General features: G+C 45.9%; 1 protein-coding gene across 1 annotated transcript; it reads left to right on the forward strand.

The window, feature by feature from the left end:
- Positions 1–8,396: 8,396 nt before the first annotated feature.
- On the forward strand, positions 8,397–9,165 carry LOC119306010. Its single transcript, XM_037582371.1, has one exon. The coding sequence runs from the start codon at positions 8,470–8,472 to the stop codon at positions 8,998–9,000; it is 531 nt and encodes a 176-aa protein (XP_037438268.1). The 5' UTR covers positions 8,397–8,469; the 3' UTR covers positions 9,001–9,165.
- The last annotated feature ends 15,269 nt before the right edge of the window (positions 9,166–24,434 follow it).

A 24,434-nucleotide genomic window follows, 5' to 3' on the forward strand; every position in this document is an offset into this window, starting at 1 on the left:
AGTCGGATGGTCCGAGTGGAAGTCTCTAATATCCGAGTGGATGAGCTCGGATCCGAGTGAAACTGAACATGTGCCCGAAAGTTTATCAAGATGACCTCGGATGAAGAAGTGTTCAATACAGAAGTTGTGCGTATCATCAATACGGTAAACTTTGGTTTTGGAGACATCATCATCAGAGATAATATATGGCCTGCAAATTCACTACAAGACTCGGATAATTCAGTCTACTTCAAGGCTGAGTCCGACTGGAAGGTAAAGACGACCTCGAAAAGTATTCAAGATGGCCTTATTTGAAAGAGTGATCAACATGAGAGTTGTTCGTATCGTCGAGGCGCACAAGTTTGATATTTGGGCCATCTCGATCGGAGGTCATATGGAGGCTCGGCGGCCTGCACAAGGAGGAAGACAGAAGTTGGGCCAGATTCAGACTGAATCCGAGTTGGAATAGAACTAGGACTCTAGGACGCGAATTGATGTAATTTTTCTTGTAAGGAAAGCCTAGATGAATCCTTTACTTGTACGGGAAGTCCAGCCGCCTCTTATATATGTTGGGGGTGACGGCCGATTGAACAACACCAATCGAACCAATCAATCTATTACACTTTTGTGTTCATCTATCTTTATCCCCTGCCCTTGTATCTTTCTTTCTCGTTCTTCGTTCGTTCTTCGCATTGGAGGGCAGCGATCCACGAGGCTCTAGGGGCGAGCGAATCGACCTAGGGCAGCCCATAGCCGCCGCGAGCCCTGACGGGGTCCCTCCCGGGCAAGTGGGGCTTCGGATCTACAAAAGCGCCCGCCGACTGTCTTGCGTATCGCGCTGTCGGTCGGGTCTCCTTCGACGTGAGCTGCGGTGCATCACCCCCGGCGTCGAGGGTACACGTGACGTGTTCGTGTGCCAACAGATGCGGCCGTCGTGCGGCCGGACCCTGAGCTCTGTATCACCGCGATTGGTACGGGTGCGAGGCTGCTGCGTGCTTGCTTTGTGTATTGGCGTGGCGTAGGTCAGCGTTGTGGGCTGAAGTTGTGAACTAGTGATGGGCTAGGCTATACATAAACTCCTTTTTGTGCCCGTCTTGAACGGGCCATGCCCCAATTGGCCTTGCCGAAGCTCCACCGGTGCTCCCGTCGTGGCCTTATCTGTTGGGAGTTCCTCCTATAGGGCGCGTAGGCCGCCCGCTAGCGAGTGGGCGCGTACCCCCCCTCCCCCCCCCACCCCCCGCTGCCCCGAGCGTCCGTAGCTTTTTGGGCCGGCCCATATAGGGGATTTCTCCCCACCGGTTTTGGGAAGGTTCTAGAACCTTCCTAGAATCGGTTTTTTCTTGTTTATTTTTACCAGTTTTTTATTTTGTATTTCCTTTTCCTTTTTACCTTTTCTGATTAATTTTTCTTTTTCTCTTTTCTTTAGTGTTTTGTTTCTTTTTTTCTGAAATCGTGAACAGTTTTTTTGAAATCGTAAACAGAAATCCTGAATATTTTTCTTTTTCTCTTTTCTTTTATGTTCTGTTTCCCTTTTTTCAAATCGTGCACATTTTTTTGAAATCATGAACATTTTTCTTTTTCTCTTTTCTTTAATGTTCTATTTCTCTTTTTTTGAAATTGTGAACATTTTTTTGAAATCGTGACATTTTTCTGAAATTTGAACATTTTTTGAAATCGTGAACATTTTTTGAATAGACGAACATTATTTTTGAAATTGCGAACATTTCTTGAATCCTTGAGAATTTATCATTTCCTGAAAAATTTAATTTCAAATTGTGAACATTTTTTGAATTCATGAATAACTGGACAATTTGCAACTTTTTCTGAAATAATAATTATATTTCAAAACAAAATAAAGCTGAAAACAGAAAGAAAAAAGGGCTAAAAACAAGGGGCTCCCCGCCCCGCACATCGGCTGGCCCATAAGGGCGTGCGGGGAGCAGGGAGAGGGTACGCGCTCCCCTGGTTGCGGGCGTGTACCGCGCTGTATAGGCGCTCCCTTCTCTGTTTCCAGGAAACCCATCAAGACTTGATTAATATGTTAACCTCATTACTTCATATTATTGAAAGGGCCTATAAATGGCTTTATTTATTTTTTTGTGAAAATGATCAGATCTGTTATATGAGTTCATTAGAAGTAGAAAGCATATCAAATATAATAAAAATTACATCGAGATTACAAGACCACCGAACGACCCCTGTTGCCGCCAGAATGAGTCGTCGCTCCCTTATCGTAGCAGGCTTGACGTTGTCGATGATAGTCGAAAAATCTTCGTACACGTGCCCCTAAGAAACAGCGCCCTGGAGCCACATTTGTCGGCATTGAATGCCATAGATATGAAACACCTGACAACAAATCACGCCACATGACGAGAAACCCTATCCTCATCACCTGAAGGAGACGGCAAGAATATATATCGGAGCTTCGTCAACTACGTCGAGACGGATGAACTCTATGAGGATTGGAGCCCAGAAGACAAATTCGAAGAAAAAGTGCCACCATCCGCTGAGTGTCGCGCCTGTGAGGACTAACCTAAACTACTAACTGCAGCGGAGGCACCGGGATCCCCCCCTCCCCACCCAACAGCATCCGGAGCGGCAGGAAGAGGGGAGACGAATGCACTGGCTCACCGATGAAGCCTAGAGGGGAGGCGATGCCTTTCGTTCACCCAACCAAAATTTCAGTAGGCACTACAATGCCATGGGGTAATAGACTATAAGGGGCGCGTATACACCACATAGAGAGTTACAAAGGAGTGACACCCAAGTAAGAGATCAACGCAAGGAAAATAGTGCAGAAAAAATGGGGAAGGCTGGCGACTCAAGACAAAAACTAACATTTGGCGGTGCATGTCATGAACAACGACCAGACCAAGCCTCAAAGCATGGCAATGCATGTCATGAACGACGACAAAGACATGTTTTGTTGATTCTATGCCACAACATGAATGTGTTGCGAGTGCCACCGAAAAGTGATAGAGATGGGGTGTCCTGGTCTTTCGATGATATGATAACTATCGATTTGGTGGAGTCGACTTTGACGATCTGACTACAAACGTGCACGACGTTGCACCTTAGCAATCGCTAAAGGTTACTGACGATGCCAGAAGCACGATTAGCCTGACCATGAAGGTCTATTCCTGCATGCAATCGAAGAACAAGCAAGAATATGATAAAGCAATCTGAATATTGCGAATATATATCTGAAGTGTTGATAAAAGTGGGGATCCGGAAGCGGTCTTGGTCTGGTCGTTGGACACAAACGAAGTACACAAAGTTGCGATGGCTAATTTTTAACTAAACAAATCCCAAAGAAAAAGCTACTAGATAGATCTACTTATATAAGAGCAAGGGGTGGCAGCCAAGGAGGTGGGAGGACGTCCCAAGGCAGCCTTAAACTAACCCTAGGTCATACAAGGCTCATGGGCCCAAGTGGGGGTGATGCAACACCTTTAGGCTTGCAGTTTGACTCGGATTCTACTGCTGTGTTAGATTGTTTTGTCGATAACTCAATGCTCCAGATGAATTTGAAGGTGAATCCAAATTGGGTTGAAAAGAGCATGAAATCTACATTCCAACAAAAAAATCACCCAATTCGGAGTCCGTATGAAAGAGTTCTTGGCGTTTTGAGTGAGGTATGTCTGTGCAGTCCGAATCTAAATCCAGAACGTGAGAGACTTGGACTCTATCTTCTCTTGGCCCAAAAATGGCGTGCGAGGACTATTTGAACAACACCTAAACTTCTTTTTTCCCCTTATCTTTATATGTGGATTGTACAAATATCCAATACACCTACAATTAGACATGACACAAAAGTTTGTGAAGTATCTTTTGTCCTGGATGACATAAATAAATTTTTGCATAGTTTGCATTAGAAATCACCTCACAAATATACATGTATGCAATATTTTTGGTCATATCCAAGGTAGTCATGTCCTCATCATCCTCCCCTTCTTGAAAACAAAGCCGTGCTAGACGTTGCTTAATCTGAAATGTGGCTAACAAAAGAGATAAGGTGTACATGTTGTATATGTATATGTCATACATTTTTTACTTCCCTTGATTTTTGCACATATGACACATGTATACATGAATAACCTTCATAGTTCATAAAATCTAAAGCCAAAATATTATCACAAGAAGTAGAAGGCATGAAAATATTGCAACTCACTTTGCACATATAAGTGAAGCTCTTATTCATTTGAAAAGGTTGACAATGTTCATCATTAAACCATCCTAACACGGTGAATAAACATTACTTGCATCAAATTTACATGCTACCACATGCTTAAATAAGCAAATACTCCCTCCGTTCCTAAATATAAGGTGTATTAGTTTTTCAAAAAGTCAACTGTTGTCTATGTTTGACCAACTTTACAGCAAAATATATAAAGATTTATAATACTAAATATATAAAATGTAAAAATATAGTTCATGACGAATCTAGTGATAATGATTTGGTATTCTAGATATTGATATTTTTGTCTATAAACTTGGTCAAACTTAGAGAAGTTTGACTTTTTGGAAAAATAATACACCTTATATTGAGGAACAGAGGGAGTATTCCATAAGTCATTGGTCACAGAAGCATCACCAAGATTAGAGGTCGTATCAAAATGATTAAACATTGGTTCTTTTGCATCAACAGTTAATTCAGTGGGTGCACTGAAAATTGTTGGTATTTCAATTGTTTGATCACATGACGCATTCATGACAGTAACACAATTCTCTAAAATAGGTGGTGTTCCCAAATCAATAGGTAACTCATCACATGATGTATTCAAGTTAACTAGGCATGCATCATTCTCATGTGAAAGTGGAAAATCTGTACCTTTGTCATTACCTCTTATGATCAACTCAGATGATGTAGGCACTCTCGGTGGTGATGTGTCACATGGTGGAGATGATGTAGTCCTCGCAACAATGGATGTGTTTGTCATAGCACGCCTAATAGTTCAAGAGACATATTTATCAACACTTGGAATGTGCACCTACGCTTGTTCTCCTCGTGGGCAACACGTCGTTTTATTTCTCGTTCAGCTTTGCAAGCAAGACGAAACAAATGGTCCATAGGATAACACTCTTCATCAATTAGTTTCTCTTGAATATCACTGTTTAATCCTCCCCAAAATCTATCCATAAATCTTCTTCACTTTATTCTAAAATGAGTGGAACAAAGTAGTTTGTAAATCATCATAATATTTTGATACGGTGTCAGTGTCTTGTTTAAAATGTTGTAATTTTTTAATCATGCCACGATTATAATAAACATCAACGAATCTATCTCTCATGACAAGTTTTAAATCATCCCAATTAGTAGGTATAAAATCAGTGTTTAACCGACAATATTCACTCCACCAAACTAAAGCAAAGCTACTGAATGTATTAACCACAACTTTAACTTTTCTACGCTCATCAAAATTATGGGGAGCAAATATAGCATTTATTTTGTACTCCCATTCAATATATAAATCAAGCCTAAAACGATCAGTAAATGGTGGCATGAAAACATTAACCTGATTATGTGCATTCTGATGTTGTTGTTCCTCTCGTGACGGTTGTTGTATTTTCTTAGTGGTGGCAAATCCCCCACGATCGATGAAGCCAAAGAATTAACAACTCTGGAACCTGCCATAGTTAGTAGAAAACAAGAAACAAAATCCAAGAATAATGTTCCTATGAACTACTAGGATGTGGTGGTAAAACGCTCACATCATAGAAAATATCAATATCTTACAAGTTCTTACCATGTAGCAAGTGGTGACAGAAAACCAGCGGTGTCAAATAACTCCGAAGGTTGATTAAAGCGATTGGCAGGGGAACATACGTATCCACGGTGTAGAAATATGTGGAGATTTGAAGGCTTAAATATTTGGTAGCAAAAGATTAGCAATAATCAATTCAGAGATGCAATGTTGAATAAACTCTTAACGATGGTACTATGCTGGTCCTAGGCTAGACCGGACTAGATACGCGAGCCTAGAATACTAATGAGGTCACGTCGTAGCACAACTAGCATCAATAAAGGATATGAAGTACCTCTGGACAGCAAGATAAAAGTGAATATCACAATAGCAGTAAAGATAATGATGTGAAACAACTACCAAACAGTTGAAGTACCAACAATTTTGAGTGCACCCATTGAATTAACTGTTGATGCAAAAGAACCAATGTTTAATCATTTTGATATGACCTCTAATCTTGGTGATGTTTCTGTGTCCAATGACTTATTGCATGTTTGCTTATTTAAGCATGTTGTATCATGTAAATTTGTTGCAAGTAAGATGTATTCACCAATGTTGGGATGGTTTGATGATGAACATTGTCAATCTTTTGAAATGAGTAAGAGCTTCACTTTATATGTGCAAACTGAGTTGCAATATTTTCATGCCTTCTACTTCTGGTGATAATATTTTGGCTTTAGATTTTATGAACTATGAAAGTTACTCATGTATACATGTGTCATATGTGCAAAAACCAAGGGAAGTAAAAATGGATGACATATACATATACAACATGTACACCTTGTCTCTTTTGTTAGTCACATTTCAGATTAAGCAACGCCGGGGACGGCTTTATTTTCAAGAAGGGAAGGATGATGAGGACATGACTACCTTGGATACGACCAAAAATATTACATACATGTATATTTGTGAGCTGATTTTTAATGCAAATTATGCAATAATTTATTTATGTCATCCAGGACAAAAACACTTAACAGACTTTTGTGCCATGTCTGACTGTAGGTGTATGGGACATTTGTACAATCCACATATGAAGATAAGGGACAAAGAGAAGTTTAGGTGCCATTCAAAATGTCCTCTCACGTCACTTTTGGGTCAAGAGAAGATAGAGTCCAAGTCTCTCACGTTCTAATTCAGATTCGGACTGCACAGACATACCTGACTCGAAACGCCAAGAATTCTTTCATACAGACTCGGAATTGGGTGATTCTTTTTCTGTTAGGAAGTAGATTTTGTGCTCTTTCCAACCCAATTGGTTTCACCTTAAAATTACCCGGAGCGTTGATTTATCGACGAAACAATCTGAAGCTGCAGTATAATCCAAGTCAAACTACAAATCCAAAGGTGTTGCATCACCTCCACTTGAGCCCATGAGCATTGTACGACCTAGGGTTAGTTTTAGGCTGCCTTCGGATGTCCTCCCACCTCCTTGGCCGCCACCCCTTGCTCCTATATAAGTACATCCATCTAGTAGCCTTTTTCCTTGGGATTTCTTTAGTTAAAAGCTAGCCAACGCAACTTCGTGTACTTTGTTTGTGTCCAACGACGAGACCAAGACCGCTTACGGATCCCCACCTTTATCAATACTTCATCTATATTCGCAATATTCATATTGCATTATCATATTCTTGCTTGTTTCTCAACTGATTGCAGGAATAGACCTCCATAGTCAGGTTGATCGTGCTCCGGCGTGGTCAATAACCTCTCAGAGTTGGTTTAGCGATTGCTAAGGCGCAATGTCGTGCATGTTTGTAGTCGGATCGTCAGTGTCGAGTCCACCGAATCAATAGTTATCATCTCATCGAAAGATCGGGACACCCTCGTCTCTATAAAAAAGGCATCATAAAGTGGAGGTGCTCCTCATGCAAATAATCCCAAAAACAAAAGAAGGCAACGATACCTCAACAGCCTAGAGACGAGAGTCTGCTCAGGGAAAAACTAGAACACCCACATCCACAAGGAACATCAAGAGGACTAGAAGTGCATGGACACACTAGACAACAAATAACATGAGTCAGTTGCATGGCTGAAAGATTTCAATGACAAGGACCGCACGATGAAGCCGTGGCATTCAATGTTTTTGGTTTGCTCGATTCGGTCTTTCAAGAATTTAGTCTTCTATTTTGACGATCAAATTGGTCTTTCTGGTTCTTCATTGTTCGATCTTTGGTCTTTAGAGGATGATAATTTGATCCTCGCCAAATAAACCGAATTTCATAAAACCTACTCTGAAGTCTCATTCTACAAGTCAGATTCATCATGTCTAGTATAGAATACACAGTAGCTGTATGCAGCATTAAAATCACCAGCACTTTACACAACTACTCCCTCCGTAAACTAATATAAGAGCGTTTAGATCACTAGCTCTTATATTAGTTTACAGAGGGAGCAATTCAGTTCTGTATTTTACACTGGCGCTTTGTGACCGCAGCCTCAGCCACGCGTCCTCGTGTCGTTGGCTGCCGACCGGGCCCAGCATACCCAACGTTCACGTGATCCGCGACCAATTCCGTCTACCAGCACCACCCAGACACCTGTACCCCACGACCCAGGGTCACCGGCACCCACGTCTGCTGCGGCCGCGCGCGAGCCCAACACCGACCGAGCCGGCTCCCCCGCTTTAAACTCGCCTCCATCCGACCCGGCCGTTTCTCCTTCCCACTCCACGCACCCACAACCAAGAAATTTCCCATTCCACCCCTCTCCTCTCGCCGCGGGACCGAGGGATCCCATCGGCCGCTGCTCCATGTCGTCGCTCGCCGTCGGCTGCGCGCTGGAGTTGGAACTCTGGCTCGGGGGCCTCTTCACGGCGGCGGACCTGGCGGCCGCCGACCTGCTCCTGCAGCTCCGCTTGGGAGAGGCGGAGGCGGCCGCGTTCAAGATGACGTCCTCCTCGCGGCGCTCGGCGAGCTCGTGCTGCGAGGACCTCGCCGTCGACGCTGAGGAGGAGCGGATCGTCAAGGAGACTGCCGTGTCTCTGGGGTCCATGGAGCTGGACTGGAGGACGAGGAAGAGCTCGGCGAACTCGTGCTGCGAGAACCTCGCCGTGGACGAGGAGGAGGAGCGGGTCGTCAAGGAGAGGGCGCTGCCGCTGGGGTCGATGGAGCTCGAAAGGAGGGCCAGGAAGAGGTACCGCCTGCTGTCAGAGCTCTACGCCGCCACGAGACCGGCGAAGGCCGCCGCCCCTGCCGCGAAGAAGAAGAGGAAGAGGCGTCACGACGGCGGCGAGTCGGAGTCGTGGTCCTGGTCGGAGGCGACGAGGTACGGAGACTACTAGGAGTTGAGAAGGGGCTTCTGTGTAATTACGTCCGTGTCGTAGGGTCGTTTCGTTTCACCGTAGCTATCTTTTCAGAGACGAAATGGAAAACGACAAGAGAAATCACAGCCTGTATTGTTCAGCAGGAAGAGAAGAAAAAGAAGGTGGTTAGCGCCTCCACTTTTTGAAATTTGGATTTGAACCCACCCAACTACTACCGCCTGCGTGCTCATTGGTACAACTGTGTGTTCAGTATTTCCCTCCTTCGTGATTTGAATCTGAAATGTTTCCAGTCCTTTTCCGCTGTGTACGCGCGTCCACGACTGTGTGGAGGGCATATTGATCATCTAGTCCCTCCCTCCTAAAATTCTTGTCTTAGTGCATCTACAGCTGAACGTCTCAAACCCGTCTCATATGTCCGGTCGGGCTGCCTGATCACTATCTGGTCATGATTTTTTAACCCAGACGGCCTCCTCAAACGGGCATCAAACGTCCGGGCTGACCGGCACCCTCGTATCCACCCCAAATATGAAGCGGATAAGTGGGTGTCCGGACGTCCGAACACGTCCGCCACGTCGGAGCCGACAGCCCGACCCCACCGTAAATTGCACCAAATCCACCCCCAAGACCTGCCGGATCCATTTGCTATATCCTCTCTTCTTCCTCCGGTGTGTTGTCCGTCTCGCAGCTTTGTCATCGCGCGCGCTCCGCATCGGTTCCTAGCCTCTGCGCCGCCAGCTCCGTCAGAGGAGTCCTCTCTCCCATCCTCGCCGCGGGGAATGTCATCGCTGGCCCGAACGCTACCATGGTACATCCGACAACTCTCTGGCTCCATCTTGCGCTTGATGTGTTCGACACATTGTCTGACCGATTTTGTTGCGATTTTGGTAGGGAAAACAATGGACTCTGGTGCTTCGTCTGATGAGAAGTATGGACCGACGGAGCTTGACCAAATGACTGAAGATGAGTTCTTTCATTCCTTGGATTCGGATGAACAAATGGACATGATGATGCTCATGAGCATGCAAGAGTAAATGGACCGGCAAGTGGAGCATATTTTCAACTTCAATGGCTCAATCAAAGGGAGAAGAGTGGAGGCAGGGTGTCCGGAGCAAAGCTGCTGCACAGGGTTTCTCCATTGTTTTTCGCATGCGGAAACTATTGTTTTTGCGCATTGTGAAGGGAGTGGAGGCACACGATGACTACTTCAAGCTCGCAAGGGATTGCTGCGGACAACTCTCTTTCTCTGCCAAGCTCAAGTGCACGACAGCTCTGAGGATGCTTGCACTTGGTGCTACTACAAATGTCGTTGGTGAGATGGTCAGGATGGGGGAGAACATGTGCTTGAAGACTACTGTCAAGTTTGCCCGTGCCACGGTGGAGTTGTTTGGACCCGAGTATCTCAGAGAACCAAATGCGTAGGACACAGAGAAGATGTTCGCTATTGGAGATGCAAGGGGGTTTCTGGAAATGCTTGGATCAATTGATTGCATGCATTGGCAATGGAAGAACTACCCCCATAGGTTTGCGGGGAATGTATCAAGGTCACACCAGAGAGGCCATCATCATACTAGAAGTGGTGTCATCACATGACTTATGGATTTGACATGCTTTCTTTGGAATGTCGAGTTCTGACAACGACATCGGCATGCTTCAGTGATCTCCGGTGTTCAGGAGGCTTTGCAATGGGGAATCACCGCCGTGCAACTACATCGTCAACGACCGAGAGTACAACATGGGATACTATCTTTCCGATGGTATGTATCCTCAGTGGGCGGCATTTGTGAAGACCATATCCGAACCATGTGGCAATAAACAGAGCCACTTTGCAAGAATGCAGACAGCAGATAGGAAGGCTGTGGAGAGGGCATTTGGTGTGCTTCAAACTCGTTGGGGAATTGTCCGCACCGCTGCAATGATGTGGGAGTCAGAAACTTTGTGGTAGCTGATGACATGTTGTGTTATTCTGCACAATATGATTGTCGGGGATGAGGGTGATGGAGTAGCCCAAACCCATGATTTTGACACACATGGAGAACAAGTTGAAATTCTGGAAGATCAATATGCGGCTCAGCTTATGAACTTTCCGCAGATGCATCAGAATCTTCCAGATCATCAGGTGCACACGCAACTACTAAATGATTTTTTGAGGCGGCTATCCTAGAGGCATTGTCATCTTTTTGACATCGACGATGGTGTCAAGATGAGTTTGGGTTGTGCCTCGAGTTCTCGTAGTCGGTGCTATCCACGTGTCCGATGTATTTCTTGGTTCACTTTGTTGATAGTTAGTCAGAGCTACGGTGGAATGGGTCTAGGTGGTGACGATGAGTTGCACTTGGTGGTCGCTTACGGAAAACTCGGTCCGCACAAGCCCAACATATTTACCTTGTGATGCTCATTGTTAAAGTTGGAGTTACCAGCTGTTGGCGCATGTGGCCATATTCTAGCATGTGTTGTTGTGGTATTCGTGCAGCAGTTTGTGAGATGATTATGTTTGCGGAACTCTACGGCTAAATCGAAGTCACCTATCCTAAGATGTAACTCGTGATGATGATGCACTTGCAGCTCCTAAGGGATGTTGTTTTATTCTCAGAGCTATGTGGTGTCCATGTCGGTGGCTAGGCCCGTCGGTGGTGCCCATGTTATGTGGGTTGAGGTATATCGATTTTAGTCCAACTTTCTGCTAATTAACTGATCAGTGCTCACTCTCTTCTTAATCATATATACCTAAATGTATACTTGATCCCACTAACTCTGATTCTCTCAACATGCATATATGCCAACTCATCATGTCCCATTATCTCCTTTTAGAAGTCCAATGCATGCCCGAAGGGAACTAACGTAAGATGACTTTATATCAACAATATTATATTAATAGAAACTTCAAATATTCTATTTTCTAATGATATAACTTTTGTGATATATAATGTGTATTACGTTGGTGATAGCGTGGATGATGATGTAGGCGTTGGATCTCAATGTTGTGGCCTATGTGCTCGAGTTATTGGTATGGTAGATGCCCTCTTGTTAATTCCCCATCTCTTTGTTCATCGTATGTTAGAGCCATATGCTCATTAGAGAAGCATGTTACTAGGCGGTAGCGGCAAGTGGAATATACGGCCACAGATATGAGCGCGTTGGCTCATACGAGAGGTCATCTTCTCCTTTGGAAGTGCACAACAACTTGGGGTTTGCTCTTTGAGTTGCTCCATTCATAAGAAGGTTCCTGTGGTGTCCAATCTTCACATTTCCAACCAAGTACAAATGTTTCCACAAAATACTCTGATGCTCATGATTCCGATGATCCTGGTGAAATCGGGCAAAAAGGGGCAAACGACCGCAATAGAATATAGAAAATGTTGTCTCTATAGGGAAAAAAATACTAAAAGAAGCATGATGGAAAATAAACTTAACAACAATTCACTACCGATGCAAAAAACCATAAGCTCCCCCCCTTTTTGGAGACGTGCCCTAGAGGCAATCATGTACGATGATATTTCCTATGTGTTTATGAATAAAGATATTCCTTGGACATTATCAATGATGTGTATTGCTACTTATTGAGCTTGCATTGGTTTTTCCCTTGAAGAGGAAAGGGTGATGCAGCATAGTAGAGATAAGTATTTCCCTCCGTTAGAGAACCAAGGTATCATTCTAGTAGGAGATAACGCACAAATCACCAATACCCGCACAAACAATCAAACACTTGCACCCAACGCGATAAAGGGGTTGCCAATCCCTTCACGATGACTTGCAAAAGTGAGATCTGATAGAGATAGATAAAACTAAACAAAAGATAAAGTAAATTTTTTTTGGGTTTTTTGATTTATAGATAGGAAAGTAAAAGATTGCAAAATAGTAGATCGGAAACTAATGTGATGGAAAATAGACCCGGGGGCCATCGGTTTCACTAGAGGCTTCTCTCAAGATAGAAAATAATATGGTGGGTGAACAAATTACTATTCAGCAATTGGTAGAAAAGCGCAAAGTTATGACAATATCTAAGGCAATGATTATGAAATATAGGCATCACATATGTGTCAAGTAGACCGACTCCTGCCTGCATCTACCACTATTGCTCCACACATCGACCGACTCCTGCCTGCATCTAGAGTATTAAGTTCATGAAGAACAGAGTAATGCTTTAAGTAAGATGACATGATGTAGAGGAATAAACTCAAGCAATATGATGTAAACCCCATCTTTTTATCCTTGATGGCAACAATACAATACGTGCCTCGCAGCCCCTTCTGTCACTGGGAGAGGACACCGCAAGATTGAACCCAAAGCTAAGCACTTCTCCCATTGCAAAAAAAATCAATCAAGTTAGCCAAACCTAACGATAGTTCGAGGAGAATTACAAAGATATCAAATCATGCATAAAAGAATTCAGAGAAGATTCAAATAATATTCATAGACAAGCTGATCATAAATCCACAATTCATCGAATCTCGACAAACACACCGCAAAAGAAGATTACATTGGATAGATCTCTAAGAACATCGAGGAGAACATAGTATCGAGAATCAAAGAGAGAGAAGAAGACATCTAGCTACTAGCTATCACTACAAAAAAAAGACACATTCGTGACATTTTGGGCCGAGCAAATTTTTTGTCTGTCATACATATGACACTTCTATGACGATAATTGTGACAAAACCTGGTATCATCATAGATTTGGTGGGCTCCTACTTCTATGACAAAAAATCATGATAGAAAATGGGATTTTCGTCCTGGGCGGGCCGGAGACGCAGCTGCATGACATTCTTTGGGCCGTCCATGACGGAAAAAACCGTGGTAGAAGCGAGGGCGAGGAAAATTTCAGGGAGTTCCCAGTTACGGTGGGTGGTTGGGGGCCGAGCGATGTGCGTTTCTCTTGTACACATACGCGCGTGTGTGCGAGGTTGGCTCTAACTGAACTTGAGCGAGGGCGTTGGGCTCTAACTGAACCCGAGCAATTGCACTGCAGGCTACACGTTACTGAACCCGAGCGATCGATCGATGGCTGTTAACTGAACCCTATCGAGCAATTCCTTCGCTACTGCTGCTAACTGAAGCCAATCGATGCTGCCTCTCCGGATAAACAGTGAGCGTTGCGGGGGGTTTGGATGAACAGTGAGTGGTGGGAGTGGATGAACAGGACCCGTGGCGTTGCCTATGGATGAACAGGACCACGATCGGTCGAGCCGGTTGGGGCTGGATGAACAGGACCCCGTGGAGGGCTGGATGAATAGGACAACCCCGTGGAGGGCTGGATGAACAGTAGACGATGGAGGGGTGGATGAACAGTAGCCCGTGGAGGGGTGGTTGAATAGGAGCCCGTGGAGAGGGGTGGTTGAACAGTAGCCGGTGGAGTAGCGCGCGGTGGAGGCTGGATGAATAGGAGCCCGTGGATGAACACTCGCAGGTGGAGGCTGGAGGAGGTCAACGATGGATGAACAGTAGCCCGTGGAGGCTGGAGGAGGTCGATGGTGGAGATGAACAGTATCCCGTGGAGTCCCGTTTTGCGGTACGCCACACCCCTCCCGATGAACAGGACCCCTGTTTCGACCGTAGCGCTCCAACACAAGTCCGTTTTGTCCGTTTTGCGGTACGCCACACCCCTCTCGATCAACAGGACCCCCATTTTGACCGTAGGAGGTCCGTTTCCTCCATTTTGCAGTACGCCAGACCCCTCCCGATGAACAGGATCCGGTTTCGAATGTGGCCGGTCGAACACAAGGCCGTTTCCTCCGTTCTGCGGTACGCCAGGCCTTGTTTCCATCGCATGTTCCGTCCAAGCCCTCCCGATGAACACGACCACACATTCCGTTTCAACCCAGCCGGTTGGCTCCCCATGAACACGACGACGATGCAGTTTCTCCGTTCCGACCCAGCCATGTAAATGAGCCCTAGCCGTACGTATGCGCGAGTAGGCGTTCGAGACCCCGCCCGTATGTACACATACGTGGCCATATTTTCTTTCTTGCGCACTGGCCGCTATAAGTACGTGTACATGCTACGTGCGCACCTCTACTATGACACGTGCGTGCCTCTACTACGACACGTGCGCGCCTCTACATCGACCAGTATATATGTACGTACACGTTCGCGACCAGAATGACAATGCTACGTACGCTTCGACCAGGTGGGTCCCGACTGTCAGGCACTTCCTTGCGTGCGAAGATGTAGCTGGCGGGTCCCAACAATCAGGGGGAAACGTTTTTTCGCGAAATACAGTGGCCCGTCCGGTGGGTCCCCGCTGTCAGGTGGAGGAATAATTTTTTTGCGCGTAATAAGGAGGCACTTCCTTGCTGCGGCCGTGGACCCAGCTGTCAGCCTCTCCATGTATAGTCCACGTCCAATGGAAGTCGTTCCTTGACCACGTTGACCACGCCGCGTCGAGAACACCACGGCGGTGGACGACGGCGAGGCCTAGGAAGGGGACGACTCGGAGCCGGGGAAGACGCAGCAGTGGATGCCCATGCGAAGAGGAGTACGAGGGTTCACTGGTTCGGCTACGGTGTGAGGCTGCTGTCGCCGCAGAATAACAGGGGGTGTGGGTGAGTAGAGGGATGGCCTGGCCAGCGGTGGGAATAGTAAGGGGTGGTGAGGCCTCCACAGCATCACAGCCGGCCAGGGGAGGTAGGAGCACGCGGCACGAGTGGCGCTGGTTTGGCGGCTGGAGCAAGAAGACCAGAGGTTGAAGAAGCACTACGGGCGTTGGATGAACATCGCACGGTAATAGGAGCTAGAATCCTTCATATTGACTAAGTTGACAAAGCCCTCCATCCCCGTCAACTTGGTAGGCCCACAAGTCAGCCTCCCACTATGCTGGGTTCCAGCTAGCAGGGGGAGTATTCATTTTTTTGTGCGTAATAAGGAGGCACTTCCGGTGGGTCCGAGCTGACAGCGCGGGGAACGTTTTTTCTGTGAAATACTGTGGCCCGTCCGATGGGTCCCAACAGTTAGGGGGAAATGTTTTTTCGCAAAATACTGGTGGCCCGTCCGGTGGGTCCCTGCTATTAGGTGGAAAAATAATTATTTTCCGCGTAATAAGGAGGCACTTCCTTGCGGCTGCCGTGGACCCAGCTGTCAGCCTCTCCATGTATAGTACTCTTCCGATAGAAGTCGGTCGTTGACCACATTGACCACGCCGCGCCAAGAGCACCACGGCGGTGGACGACGGCTAGGCCTAGCAAGGGGAAGACGAGGTAATGGAAGCCCGCGTGGAGAGGAGTACGAGGGTTCACTGGTTCGGCTGCGGTGTGAGGATGCCGTCGCCGCAGAATAAAAGGGGGTGTGGGTGAGTAGAGGGATGCCCTGGCCAGCGATGGGAGTACGTAGTAGGGGGTGCTGAGGCCTGCACGGCAGCACAGCCGGCCACGGGAGGCGGGAGCAGGCGGTCCCGCCGGCGCTGCTTTGGTGGCTGGAGCAAGAAGATCAGAGATTGAAGAAAGACGACGGCGTTGCATTGATATCCAATGGTTACGTCTGCTAGAATCGTTTGTTGATGTATATAATAACTAAAAAAATCTTGCATATGTATCAACTAAACAGGCCCACAAGTCAAACCACTCCCTCTTTTTTTAATAATTTATATATAGCTCATGGCAACTTCTTATGCAATTTATTGCAGTCGTTTTTTTGGTTGGCCAGGGCCAATTTCGCATATTTCTGTGGGTTCCAAACTATTTTTAATACAGAAATGTCGAGCCAGATTTAAAGTACTTTGAAGATATATTTAAATTAGGTTAATGCCCAGTGAAATAGGAATCTGAAAATGTGAAAAAATTCAGAAATTATAAAGTAATTGCCAATTTGTCATCTGTTTTTATATTTACAACCCATTTCATATTACTCTCAAGATTTGCAGGCGTCTTGAAAGAGTTGCAGCCCATCAGGGCGTAGAAAAATAAGTAGGTCTGGATTGGGTATTCTTCAGGAAAAATAAACCCGGCTCATTTTCACAAAGAAAAAATAGCTGGGCTGGTCACATGGTGAACACAAAATATAAGCCTGGGCTAGACGGGCCATAGCCCAGTTCAAACCCTGCTCTGTCTCAACAATAACAAAACAAATACTGCTCGAGTAGCTACGTCCCAGGTGTCAGCCGATCTTGCGTTGTTCTCTTGTCTATTGACTATATACGCTCACAATGTCGTGGGTCCCAGATGTCAGGAAAACACTAGGAGGAAGCATTTTATTTTTCCGTACGCTGACGTGGTGGGCCCCTACTGTCATCCTCTCCACGTACTTCTGCCGATTCCTGTTGTTTGTTGACCATGTTGACAACGCGAGAGGGCGGCGCCGCGGCGAGCGCACCAAAGCGCGCGGAGGACGTCGGCGTTAACAATTTAGGAGACGGTGGGGCGATGATGCGTGCGCTGAGGCGCAGCCAGCCGTTGGAGGCGAAAGCAGGCGGCCCTGCCGGCGCTGGTTTGGTTTTGGCGGCTGGAGGAAGACAGGACTGAAGAAACACGTCAGACTGTAAAAGCAGCAGGAGTACTTAACAACCTTAACTGAAACCAGCAGGGGCACTTAATAACCAAAGCTGAAAGCAGTATGAGTACTTATACAGGTTCAACTGTACAAAGCACGCCTCGAACAGTGCTACTTTGCCTACAGTTAGCCAAGGGTGAGGCTGCCAAGCCCCAGGACAAGGCCCATGCGGCACCCCATGCATCCACAACCTTCTGAAAGCGGCTTCATCTCGCAACATGGTCAATAACAGGATATGCGCTTTAGAGCCATGGAAAAGCATGAACATAATCTTCTGTCCTATTCTCCAAGATGAACGGGCCTTCATTATTTGAGACCACCCATGAATAAGTATCTTTTCACCTCCAAGGGGAATTGAGTAGGTCGACATAAACATCATGTTGTGACCAAACGCAAGTCTGACCCGACCATGGTCAGGCATCTGTATAGGAACAATAGAACTGGGCAATTCCTGTTTCAAGAAGATCACAGCTGTAAAACTGTGTATAAGCAATAGTTTATGAACAACATATATAACAAAAAACAGCTCGTACCATAAGTTTCTCGACACAGTTGGACCTGATCAACGAGTGTAGCAGTGGCACACATATCCCACGTGGCCTTCCACCATTGAAACGCCCCACAAGGACCTCAAGACGATCAATAAAGTGTAGGAACTTGTGGATGTCGATCCAGTCAACTTCAGTGCCATCAGTAATAGCTGAGTTATTACAGAGTAACAAATGAGCAGACTGCTTAACTCTGAAAAAACCTACATGTGCCACCAATTATAAGAAAATATTAGTTAGAAGTGGCATCTTCGTGAGAGATTCGTTGCTACTTCTATAGTTAAATTGTGATTAGTTTGACAGAATAGGTGGATTAAGAAGTAATCGAGGCAACAAGCAAGAACCAGATACAAAACTAACATGGATGAACAATTGGAATGACGTTCGGGTGGAAGATCGCAGTGAAGATGAGACCAGGTTCTGCTATTTCCATCAACATTCGTGCGCCAACTGTCAGTCCGTAACACTTGGGAAAGTTTATCCAAGTTCGACCATAAAAAAGCAGCGATCTTCTTGGTTCATGAACCCAACTCGGAACTCATATCCATGTCTTGTCTTCACTGTGACCATTAAACTAGTGTATTCAGTTATGGCAAGGCCTAGCATCTTGAGTACATGTGTTCTGACACAGCAAATAATACACTGCAGGAAAAATAATATGAGAACACAACATGTTCAAAAAAACCCCACCCTCTCGGATAGAAAAGAGGATTGTAGGAACATACTATGCGCGTTTCAAAATGCTGTGTTAGGATGAGAAGGAACAAGTGTGGCGTCTCGCCGAGGGCGCAGAAACCTGTAGGGTCCTCGCACTTTGGGCACTGCAAATGAAACACACTAGATTCAGTAGGAAGAAAAATACATCAACGGCGGCAGCTGCCATCCTAGGATTACCTGCGACCAAGGGACTTGGATTTATCGGGGATGGATGAAGAATTCGTACCTGGTTCCCCATGAGAATACCCTATGAAACCTCCGAGAGGGGGTTTTCTCCGAACAAGCAGACAAGGCAGAAGGGGATTCAGGCCCAGTGAAATATTGCTGCTTCGTCTGTCCAGCTTACTGCTAAAGCTGGAAAGGGGGGGGGGTTGTGATTTGACGGCTCATTGGGCATTACTGTGGTGCTACGACCGGGGTGTGTCTACCGTGAAGTTATGCACTCTAATTTGTGCATATGGCACATGGACCCCGTTGCCGGTTGCCCCACATATCAGCGAAAGGAAGTAGAAAGACTGGAGTAACTAGTTACACATAAATATATTTTTTGACAGAGAGATACTCCCTCTGTAAAGAAATATACAAATATTTTATATCACAGAGAGGCTCACCTTGCTGAGAAATATACTCCCTCTGCAACGCACGGGCATTATGGGGGTTCAGCTGAGAATATAATACTCAGATAGGCTCACGGTTTTGGACATTGGGCCGCAGGCCGACCCTGCATGTTTGGGGGCCCATGTGTTCTACCTCAGCGCTTTTCATATTGCAAGCGATCGGTACGGCGCTGGTTTTAGATGCTGTCGCAAGGCGAATACACAAAATTGAATAAAGCACGACAACTGTTGGAATGAAATCAAACGATAGTTCCTAACCAGCAATCAGAGTTGCAATTCTATCAGCGATATACCATGTGATAAATAATACTGTCATACTACTTATACACACAGGACACTTGTTTCACCATGCCAGATTATTACAACAAAATCTCTCGGAGGATAGATCAGTTCGGCAGTTGCGTGCTGCTACTGAAGAATTTCAAAGTTGATTTGGACCAGCTTTCCTTGCCGAGAAAGTTCGATTTTGACATCATCCCCTACCGCAAGATATGATTTAGATTTGAACCTTGACCATCCTTTAGCATCAATCATCATGTGACCATCCTTTGTACTTATGGTATATTGAGCAGGTTCATTCACACCAAGGCTGCGCATGGTAAGAGAAACTTGGCCGCGGTCGCCCGGATTGTTGAACGACTCCCTCGTTGCTCTAGGAATTCTCTGTTTGCAAACAAGAAGACATACCCAAACAGTTAGATCAACACAGTGAATCATGTGAAACAACATGGAAAGAAAAAAGAACGAAGCACTTGGGCAGCCAATGCTTACCAAGAAGGTGGACATGTCGGTTTTTGTAAGGACTTTGGTATATGAAGTGCGAACTGCAGCCCAGTTTGTTGCCGGTGCAACTACACGGGCCGGAGCAGATGCAAGTGCAAGTGTTGGTGCAGGTGCCGAAGCCGCTGCTGCTGCTGGAGATGGTGCTCCTTGTAGAGCTGGTGCCGGTGTCGGAGCAGGTGCCGGTGTCGATGCCCGATCCTCCGATAGATCAGACTGATCCGCTGACGTGGTCGGTGCCCAATCGTCAACTGGATCAGACTGAGCTGCTACCGCTGTTAGTGCTAGAGCAACTGCCGGTGCTCGATCCGTTGCTGAAGGTGGTATCGATGTGCGAGACAGCGGCGATCGTGTCTAGTCTGCTATGATCAGCTTTCTAACTTGACTAGGATCCATGACCGTGATCCAGTTTTTTTCTTCATTTCTTTTAAACGCGAGAAGGACTAATTGTGGCGTTTTTGTTAAACCAAACTGCAGTTCATCATAGGGATTCAGCTTGTACTCAGACAACATACTGATCCAATTTTTTCCAGTAATATAAGTGATGGACAGTGCCTTCGTTACTGACACGATATAAGAAGTGAAACCTGCAAAAATAGCCCTCCTAGAGCAAACCAAACGGTTTATTCTGTGATGAATGTCACATGGCAAAACCTGCATCATAAAATTGTAGGAAAAGAAAGAAAACATGACATTAAATCAATAAGATTTAGACAGTAAATCAATAAGATTTACTTGATGTGACACGAGTGGATCCTTACCAGGAAATCACTATGTTGAAGTACTAAACAGAAGATTGATTGTCCAACTACGTGTGGCATGCAGGGGCCCCGCCTACTCCCACAAGCAGGACAGTCCAAAGGTCGTGACAAATCGTATGGACTGAACATCCATGGGACTGGAAATCCTGGTGGGTGCGATAAACCCTGCAATGCATTCAGATATTGGAGTGTAACCATAATTGATAAACCATCCTCACAAAAAATATGATATGGATACTTCAAAATATACAGACTGAATTGAGTGGACAGACATTAACATAGACCGTTCTCAGGACTGACCACACACCAAAAGCGGTAGTACTAATAAACAATACAGGGTTCACAAAGACAAATCAAGTACTGAACAATAGTACTTACTACAGACAAGCAAAGTTGCACTAACTAAACTCTGCAGACTATTTCTTGCCACCGACCTACGGGATGAACCCCGCATAACTGACTAGGACATGGACTTCGTGTGAGATGTCTACATGCACCATCACCATCTTGTCCAACCTTGGAGAACCTAACAGAGTGGTCTTTCCACTCATAAACATGATGATGAAGACAAGCCGCATCAGATTTGTTGGGAAGCTTTACAAGAACCACATCCTTTGTAATCGAAGGCACAACCAGGAAATTGTTGTGGTCAAGTACAGCCTCGAGAACACGCCTGACAACAATGCTACAGGAAAACACTAGTTCAGGACACGTGGCGACAAGGACACATCAGCTGGATAGTTCAGCAGTAGAACTCATCATCAGGTCTTCCAGTTCACACGTCATGACTTTGAGAACTTCATCTCCACCGCGGACCTGGTTCTAATTCAAACAGAAACCATATTTTATTACTACCTCCGTTCAGAAATATAAGATGATTTTCGATATTATACTCCATATATGACTACATATACACGCATAAATGAGTCAACAAAGACACTAGAACATGTCTTCAAAGGCATGAGAGCAGAGGGATTACTTGCAATATCCATAACACAAGTTACTGAGGCAAATATACCCTCTTAAAAGGTAGCATTGATGTTCATAAAGTACTCCATCCATCCCAAAATTCTTGTCTTAGATTTGTCTAGATACGGATGTATCAAGTCACATTTTAGTATTAGATACATCCGTATCTAGACAAATCTAAGACAAGAAATTTGGGACAGAGGAAGTAGTTGAAAGTAATCTATAAGAAATCAGTGTCAACCTCTCGCATGTTTTGGTTAAAAGAGGAATTTAGAACCGTCATTTGGCACACTAAAATCACATGCAAGATCACCCAGAAAGTTGTACTACCAGTACTAGTACTGCGTGTTAGATGAAAAAACATGATCAAGATCGAGAAAAAGATCGTCGACAAGAGACATTACCTGGACTTGCTTAATGAGGGCTTCCGGGGAGGGGGGCTTGGACAGGGCGATGGCTTTGAGCTTGTCTGCGGTAGTCTCAGCGGGGTGCTTCCGCTTCTTCGTACCATGAGCTTCGACGATTTTGGCCAGAGCCATAGACATCACATCGGCCGGTGCTCCGGCGTCCATCCAAGAGAGGAAGCTGAGAGAGAAGAGTGAAAGGAGGAACGAGATGAGGGAGAAGCGAAGCGAGTGGGGGTTTTCTTCAAGAGAGGAAGCTGAGAGAGAAGAGTGAAATGATGGTTGCTTCGCCCGTCCAACTTACTGCTGGAAAGGAGGGGGTTTTGTGATTTGATGGCTCATTGGGCATTACTGCGGTGGTTTGATCGGGGTAGTCTACCATCACTCTACTACGGAGTAATTTAGTGCATGGCTGGTGGACCCAGGTGTTGGCTGTCCCACACGTCGACGAAAGTGAGTAATTTAGTGCATGGATGGAGGAGGATCCGCATGGTAGAGCGTGTCCACTGTTTTTCTGAAGAAAAAAATGATTACAACAAGCGTTTCCACTCTTACGACGGAGGAGTGCGAAACACGGCAGCCACTTGAACATACACAGTGCTCCTACTACTAGGCATGTGCAGTGGTTCATACGTCAGTACTACACAATCTTGTTGCTAGTGTAGTAAGATATGACGATAACAAATGATGTTGTGCGCATGTCAACTACTCCTATATGTAACATAGTACTGCTTTTTCGACTGTCCTGTCGAGAATGAACGGTGAGATCAATGTTAACAGAACTAGGTCCACAACGCACGGAGAGTACGGTGCGACAGTACTCCACGAAACATGAACCATATGAAGCACGGATAGTGTTAGGCAGGGTGTATGAAGGGTGCACGGGTTGGGAGCAAAAGTTCCCTTGTCGACCCACTTTTGGGTATTTGGCAGAGTGCATGAAGGGTGCATGAGTCCACACTAGTAGGTTCACAAAAATACACGAAGAGGAAACACCTATATTGAGATGAGAATGCAACCAAACACACCCACACTATTTGTGCCACAGTGACTGATCTGCACCATCTGAGTTTGATCCAACGGTCATGTTGCACCGAGACATGGACATGCCCATGCAGAGGGCGCCTAAACACCAACAAAGTCCCTCTGCTTCTCGAGGCGCACGACACTGGTGATGCAGGGTGCAACCGCCCGCAGAGCCCGCTACCGGTCGACGGGAGCCAGCTCGTCAAAGACGGCGTCCAATGGAACGAATGGATTCCGGTGACGGAGCCCTGAAAGGATTCGCCCGGCAATGACGATGGCAGCCCGCAACCCCTCCTTGTCTAGCTCAGCCCCCACCATCGTGCGGAGATGGCTCAGCTCCTCGGAGATATAGGTGAAGAAGGAGACCAGGTCAGGAAGCCGCAGCTTGTTGAAGTCGACCGGGTGGTCGAATGGGTTTAGCCCGACGGCCGGCATCGTCGTGCTGGCACGACGATAGACATCGCGCAGCCGCAACACGTGCGTGGTGTCACACCCTAGCTAGTCATGCATTAGAGTGTTGCATCATGTGTATTTTTCTCAACAGAAACTTGAAATGGGGATGATAGAACCCCCAGCCCCCTCTGAAACCAACTAGGGTTTACTAAAAATATTTTCAATGAACCTGAAATGCCCTTCTAAAATGTCCATCATTTTTGCCTTGGTTCAGAACCTCTGCCAAAAGTGGTGCACAATTTTCTAGGTCATCCTAAGGTCTTTGAATTAAATCATAAGTATTTGAGTTTGGGCATTTAAATTATATAAATTATTTTAAATGCTCAAATAATCTCAAACTAAAATGTTCCATGCTGGATATATTCCAGTTAATGGCCATGAGCAGTTTGGTGAATTTTGGAGTTGTTTAGGTATTTTTAGTAAGTCCACAAAGTTACAGAATAAAGAAAAAAGATAAATAAAGAGAGAGAGAGAGGGAACTAACCTGGCAGCCCAACTAGCCAGCCTACCTAGCCGGCCCAGCCCAGCAGCCGCTCCAGCGAGCTGCTTGCCTTCGCCAGGCAGGCAGACAGGTGCTCGATGGCGGCACCAGCACGCGCCACGCAGCTGCCCGCCGCCCTGCTTCCTCCCCTCGCCTCTCTGCTGACCGGTATGAGCTCCACATCGCGCCCCGAACCCCGTGGACACATCCATTCTCCC

Source organism: Triticum dicoccoides, chromosome 5B (assembly GCF_002162155.2).
Source record: "Triticum dicoccoides isolate Atlit2015 ecotype Zavitan chromosome 5B, WEW_v2.0, whole genome shotgun sequence".
Taxonomy (NCBI): domain Eukaryota; kingdom Viridiplantae; phylum Streptophyta; class Magnoliopsida; order Poales; family Poaceae; genus Triticum; species Triticum dicoccoides.

Excerpts from the sequence above, each read along its gene's own strand:
- LOC119306010 (XM_037582371.1), top strand. The coding sequence starts at position 8,470 with ATGTCGTCGCTCGCCGTCGGCTGCGCGCTGGAGTTGGAACTCTGGCTC.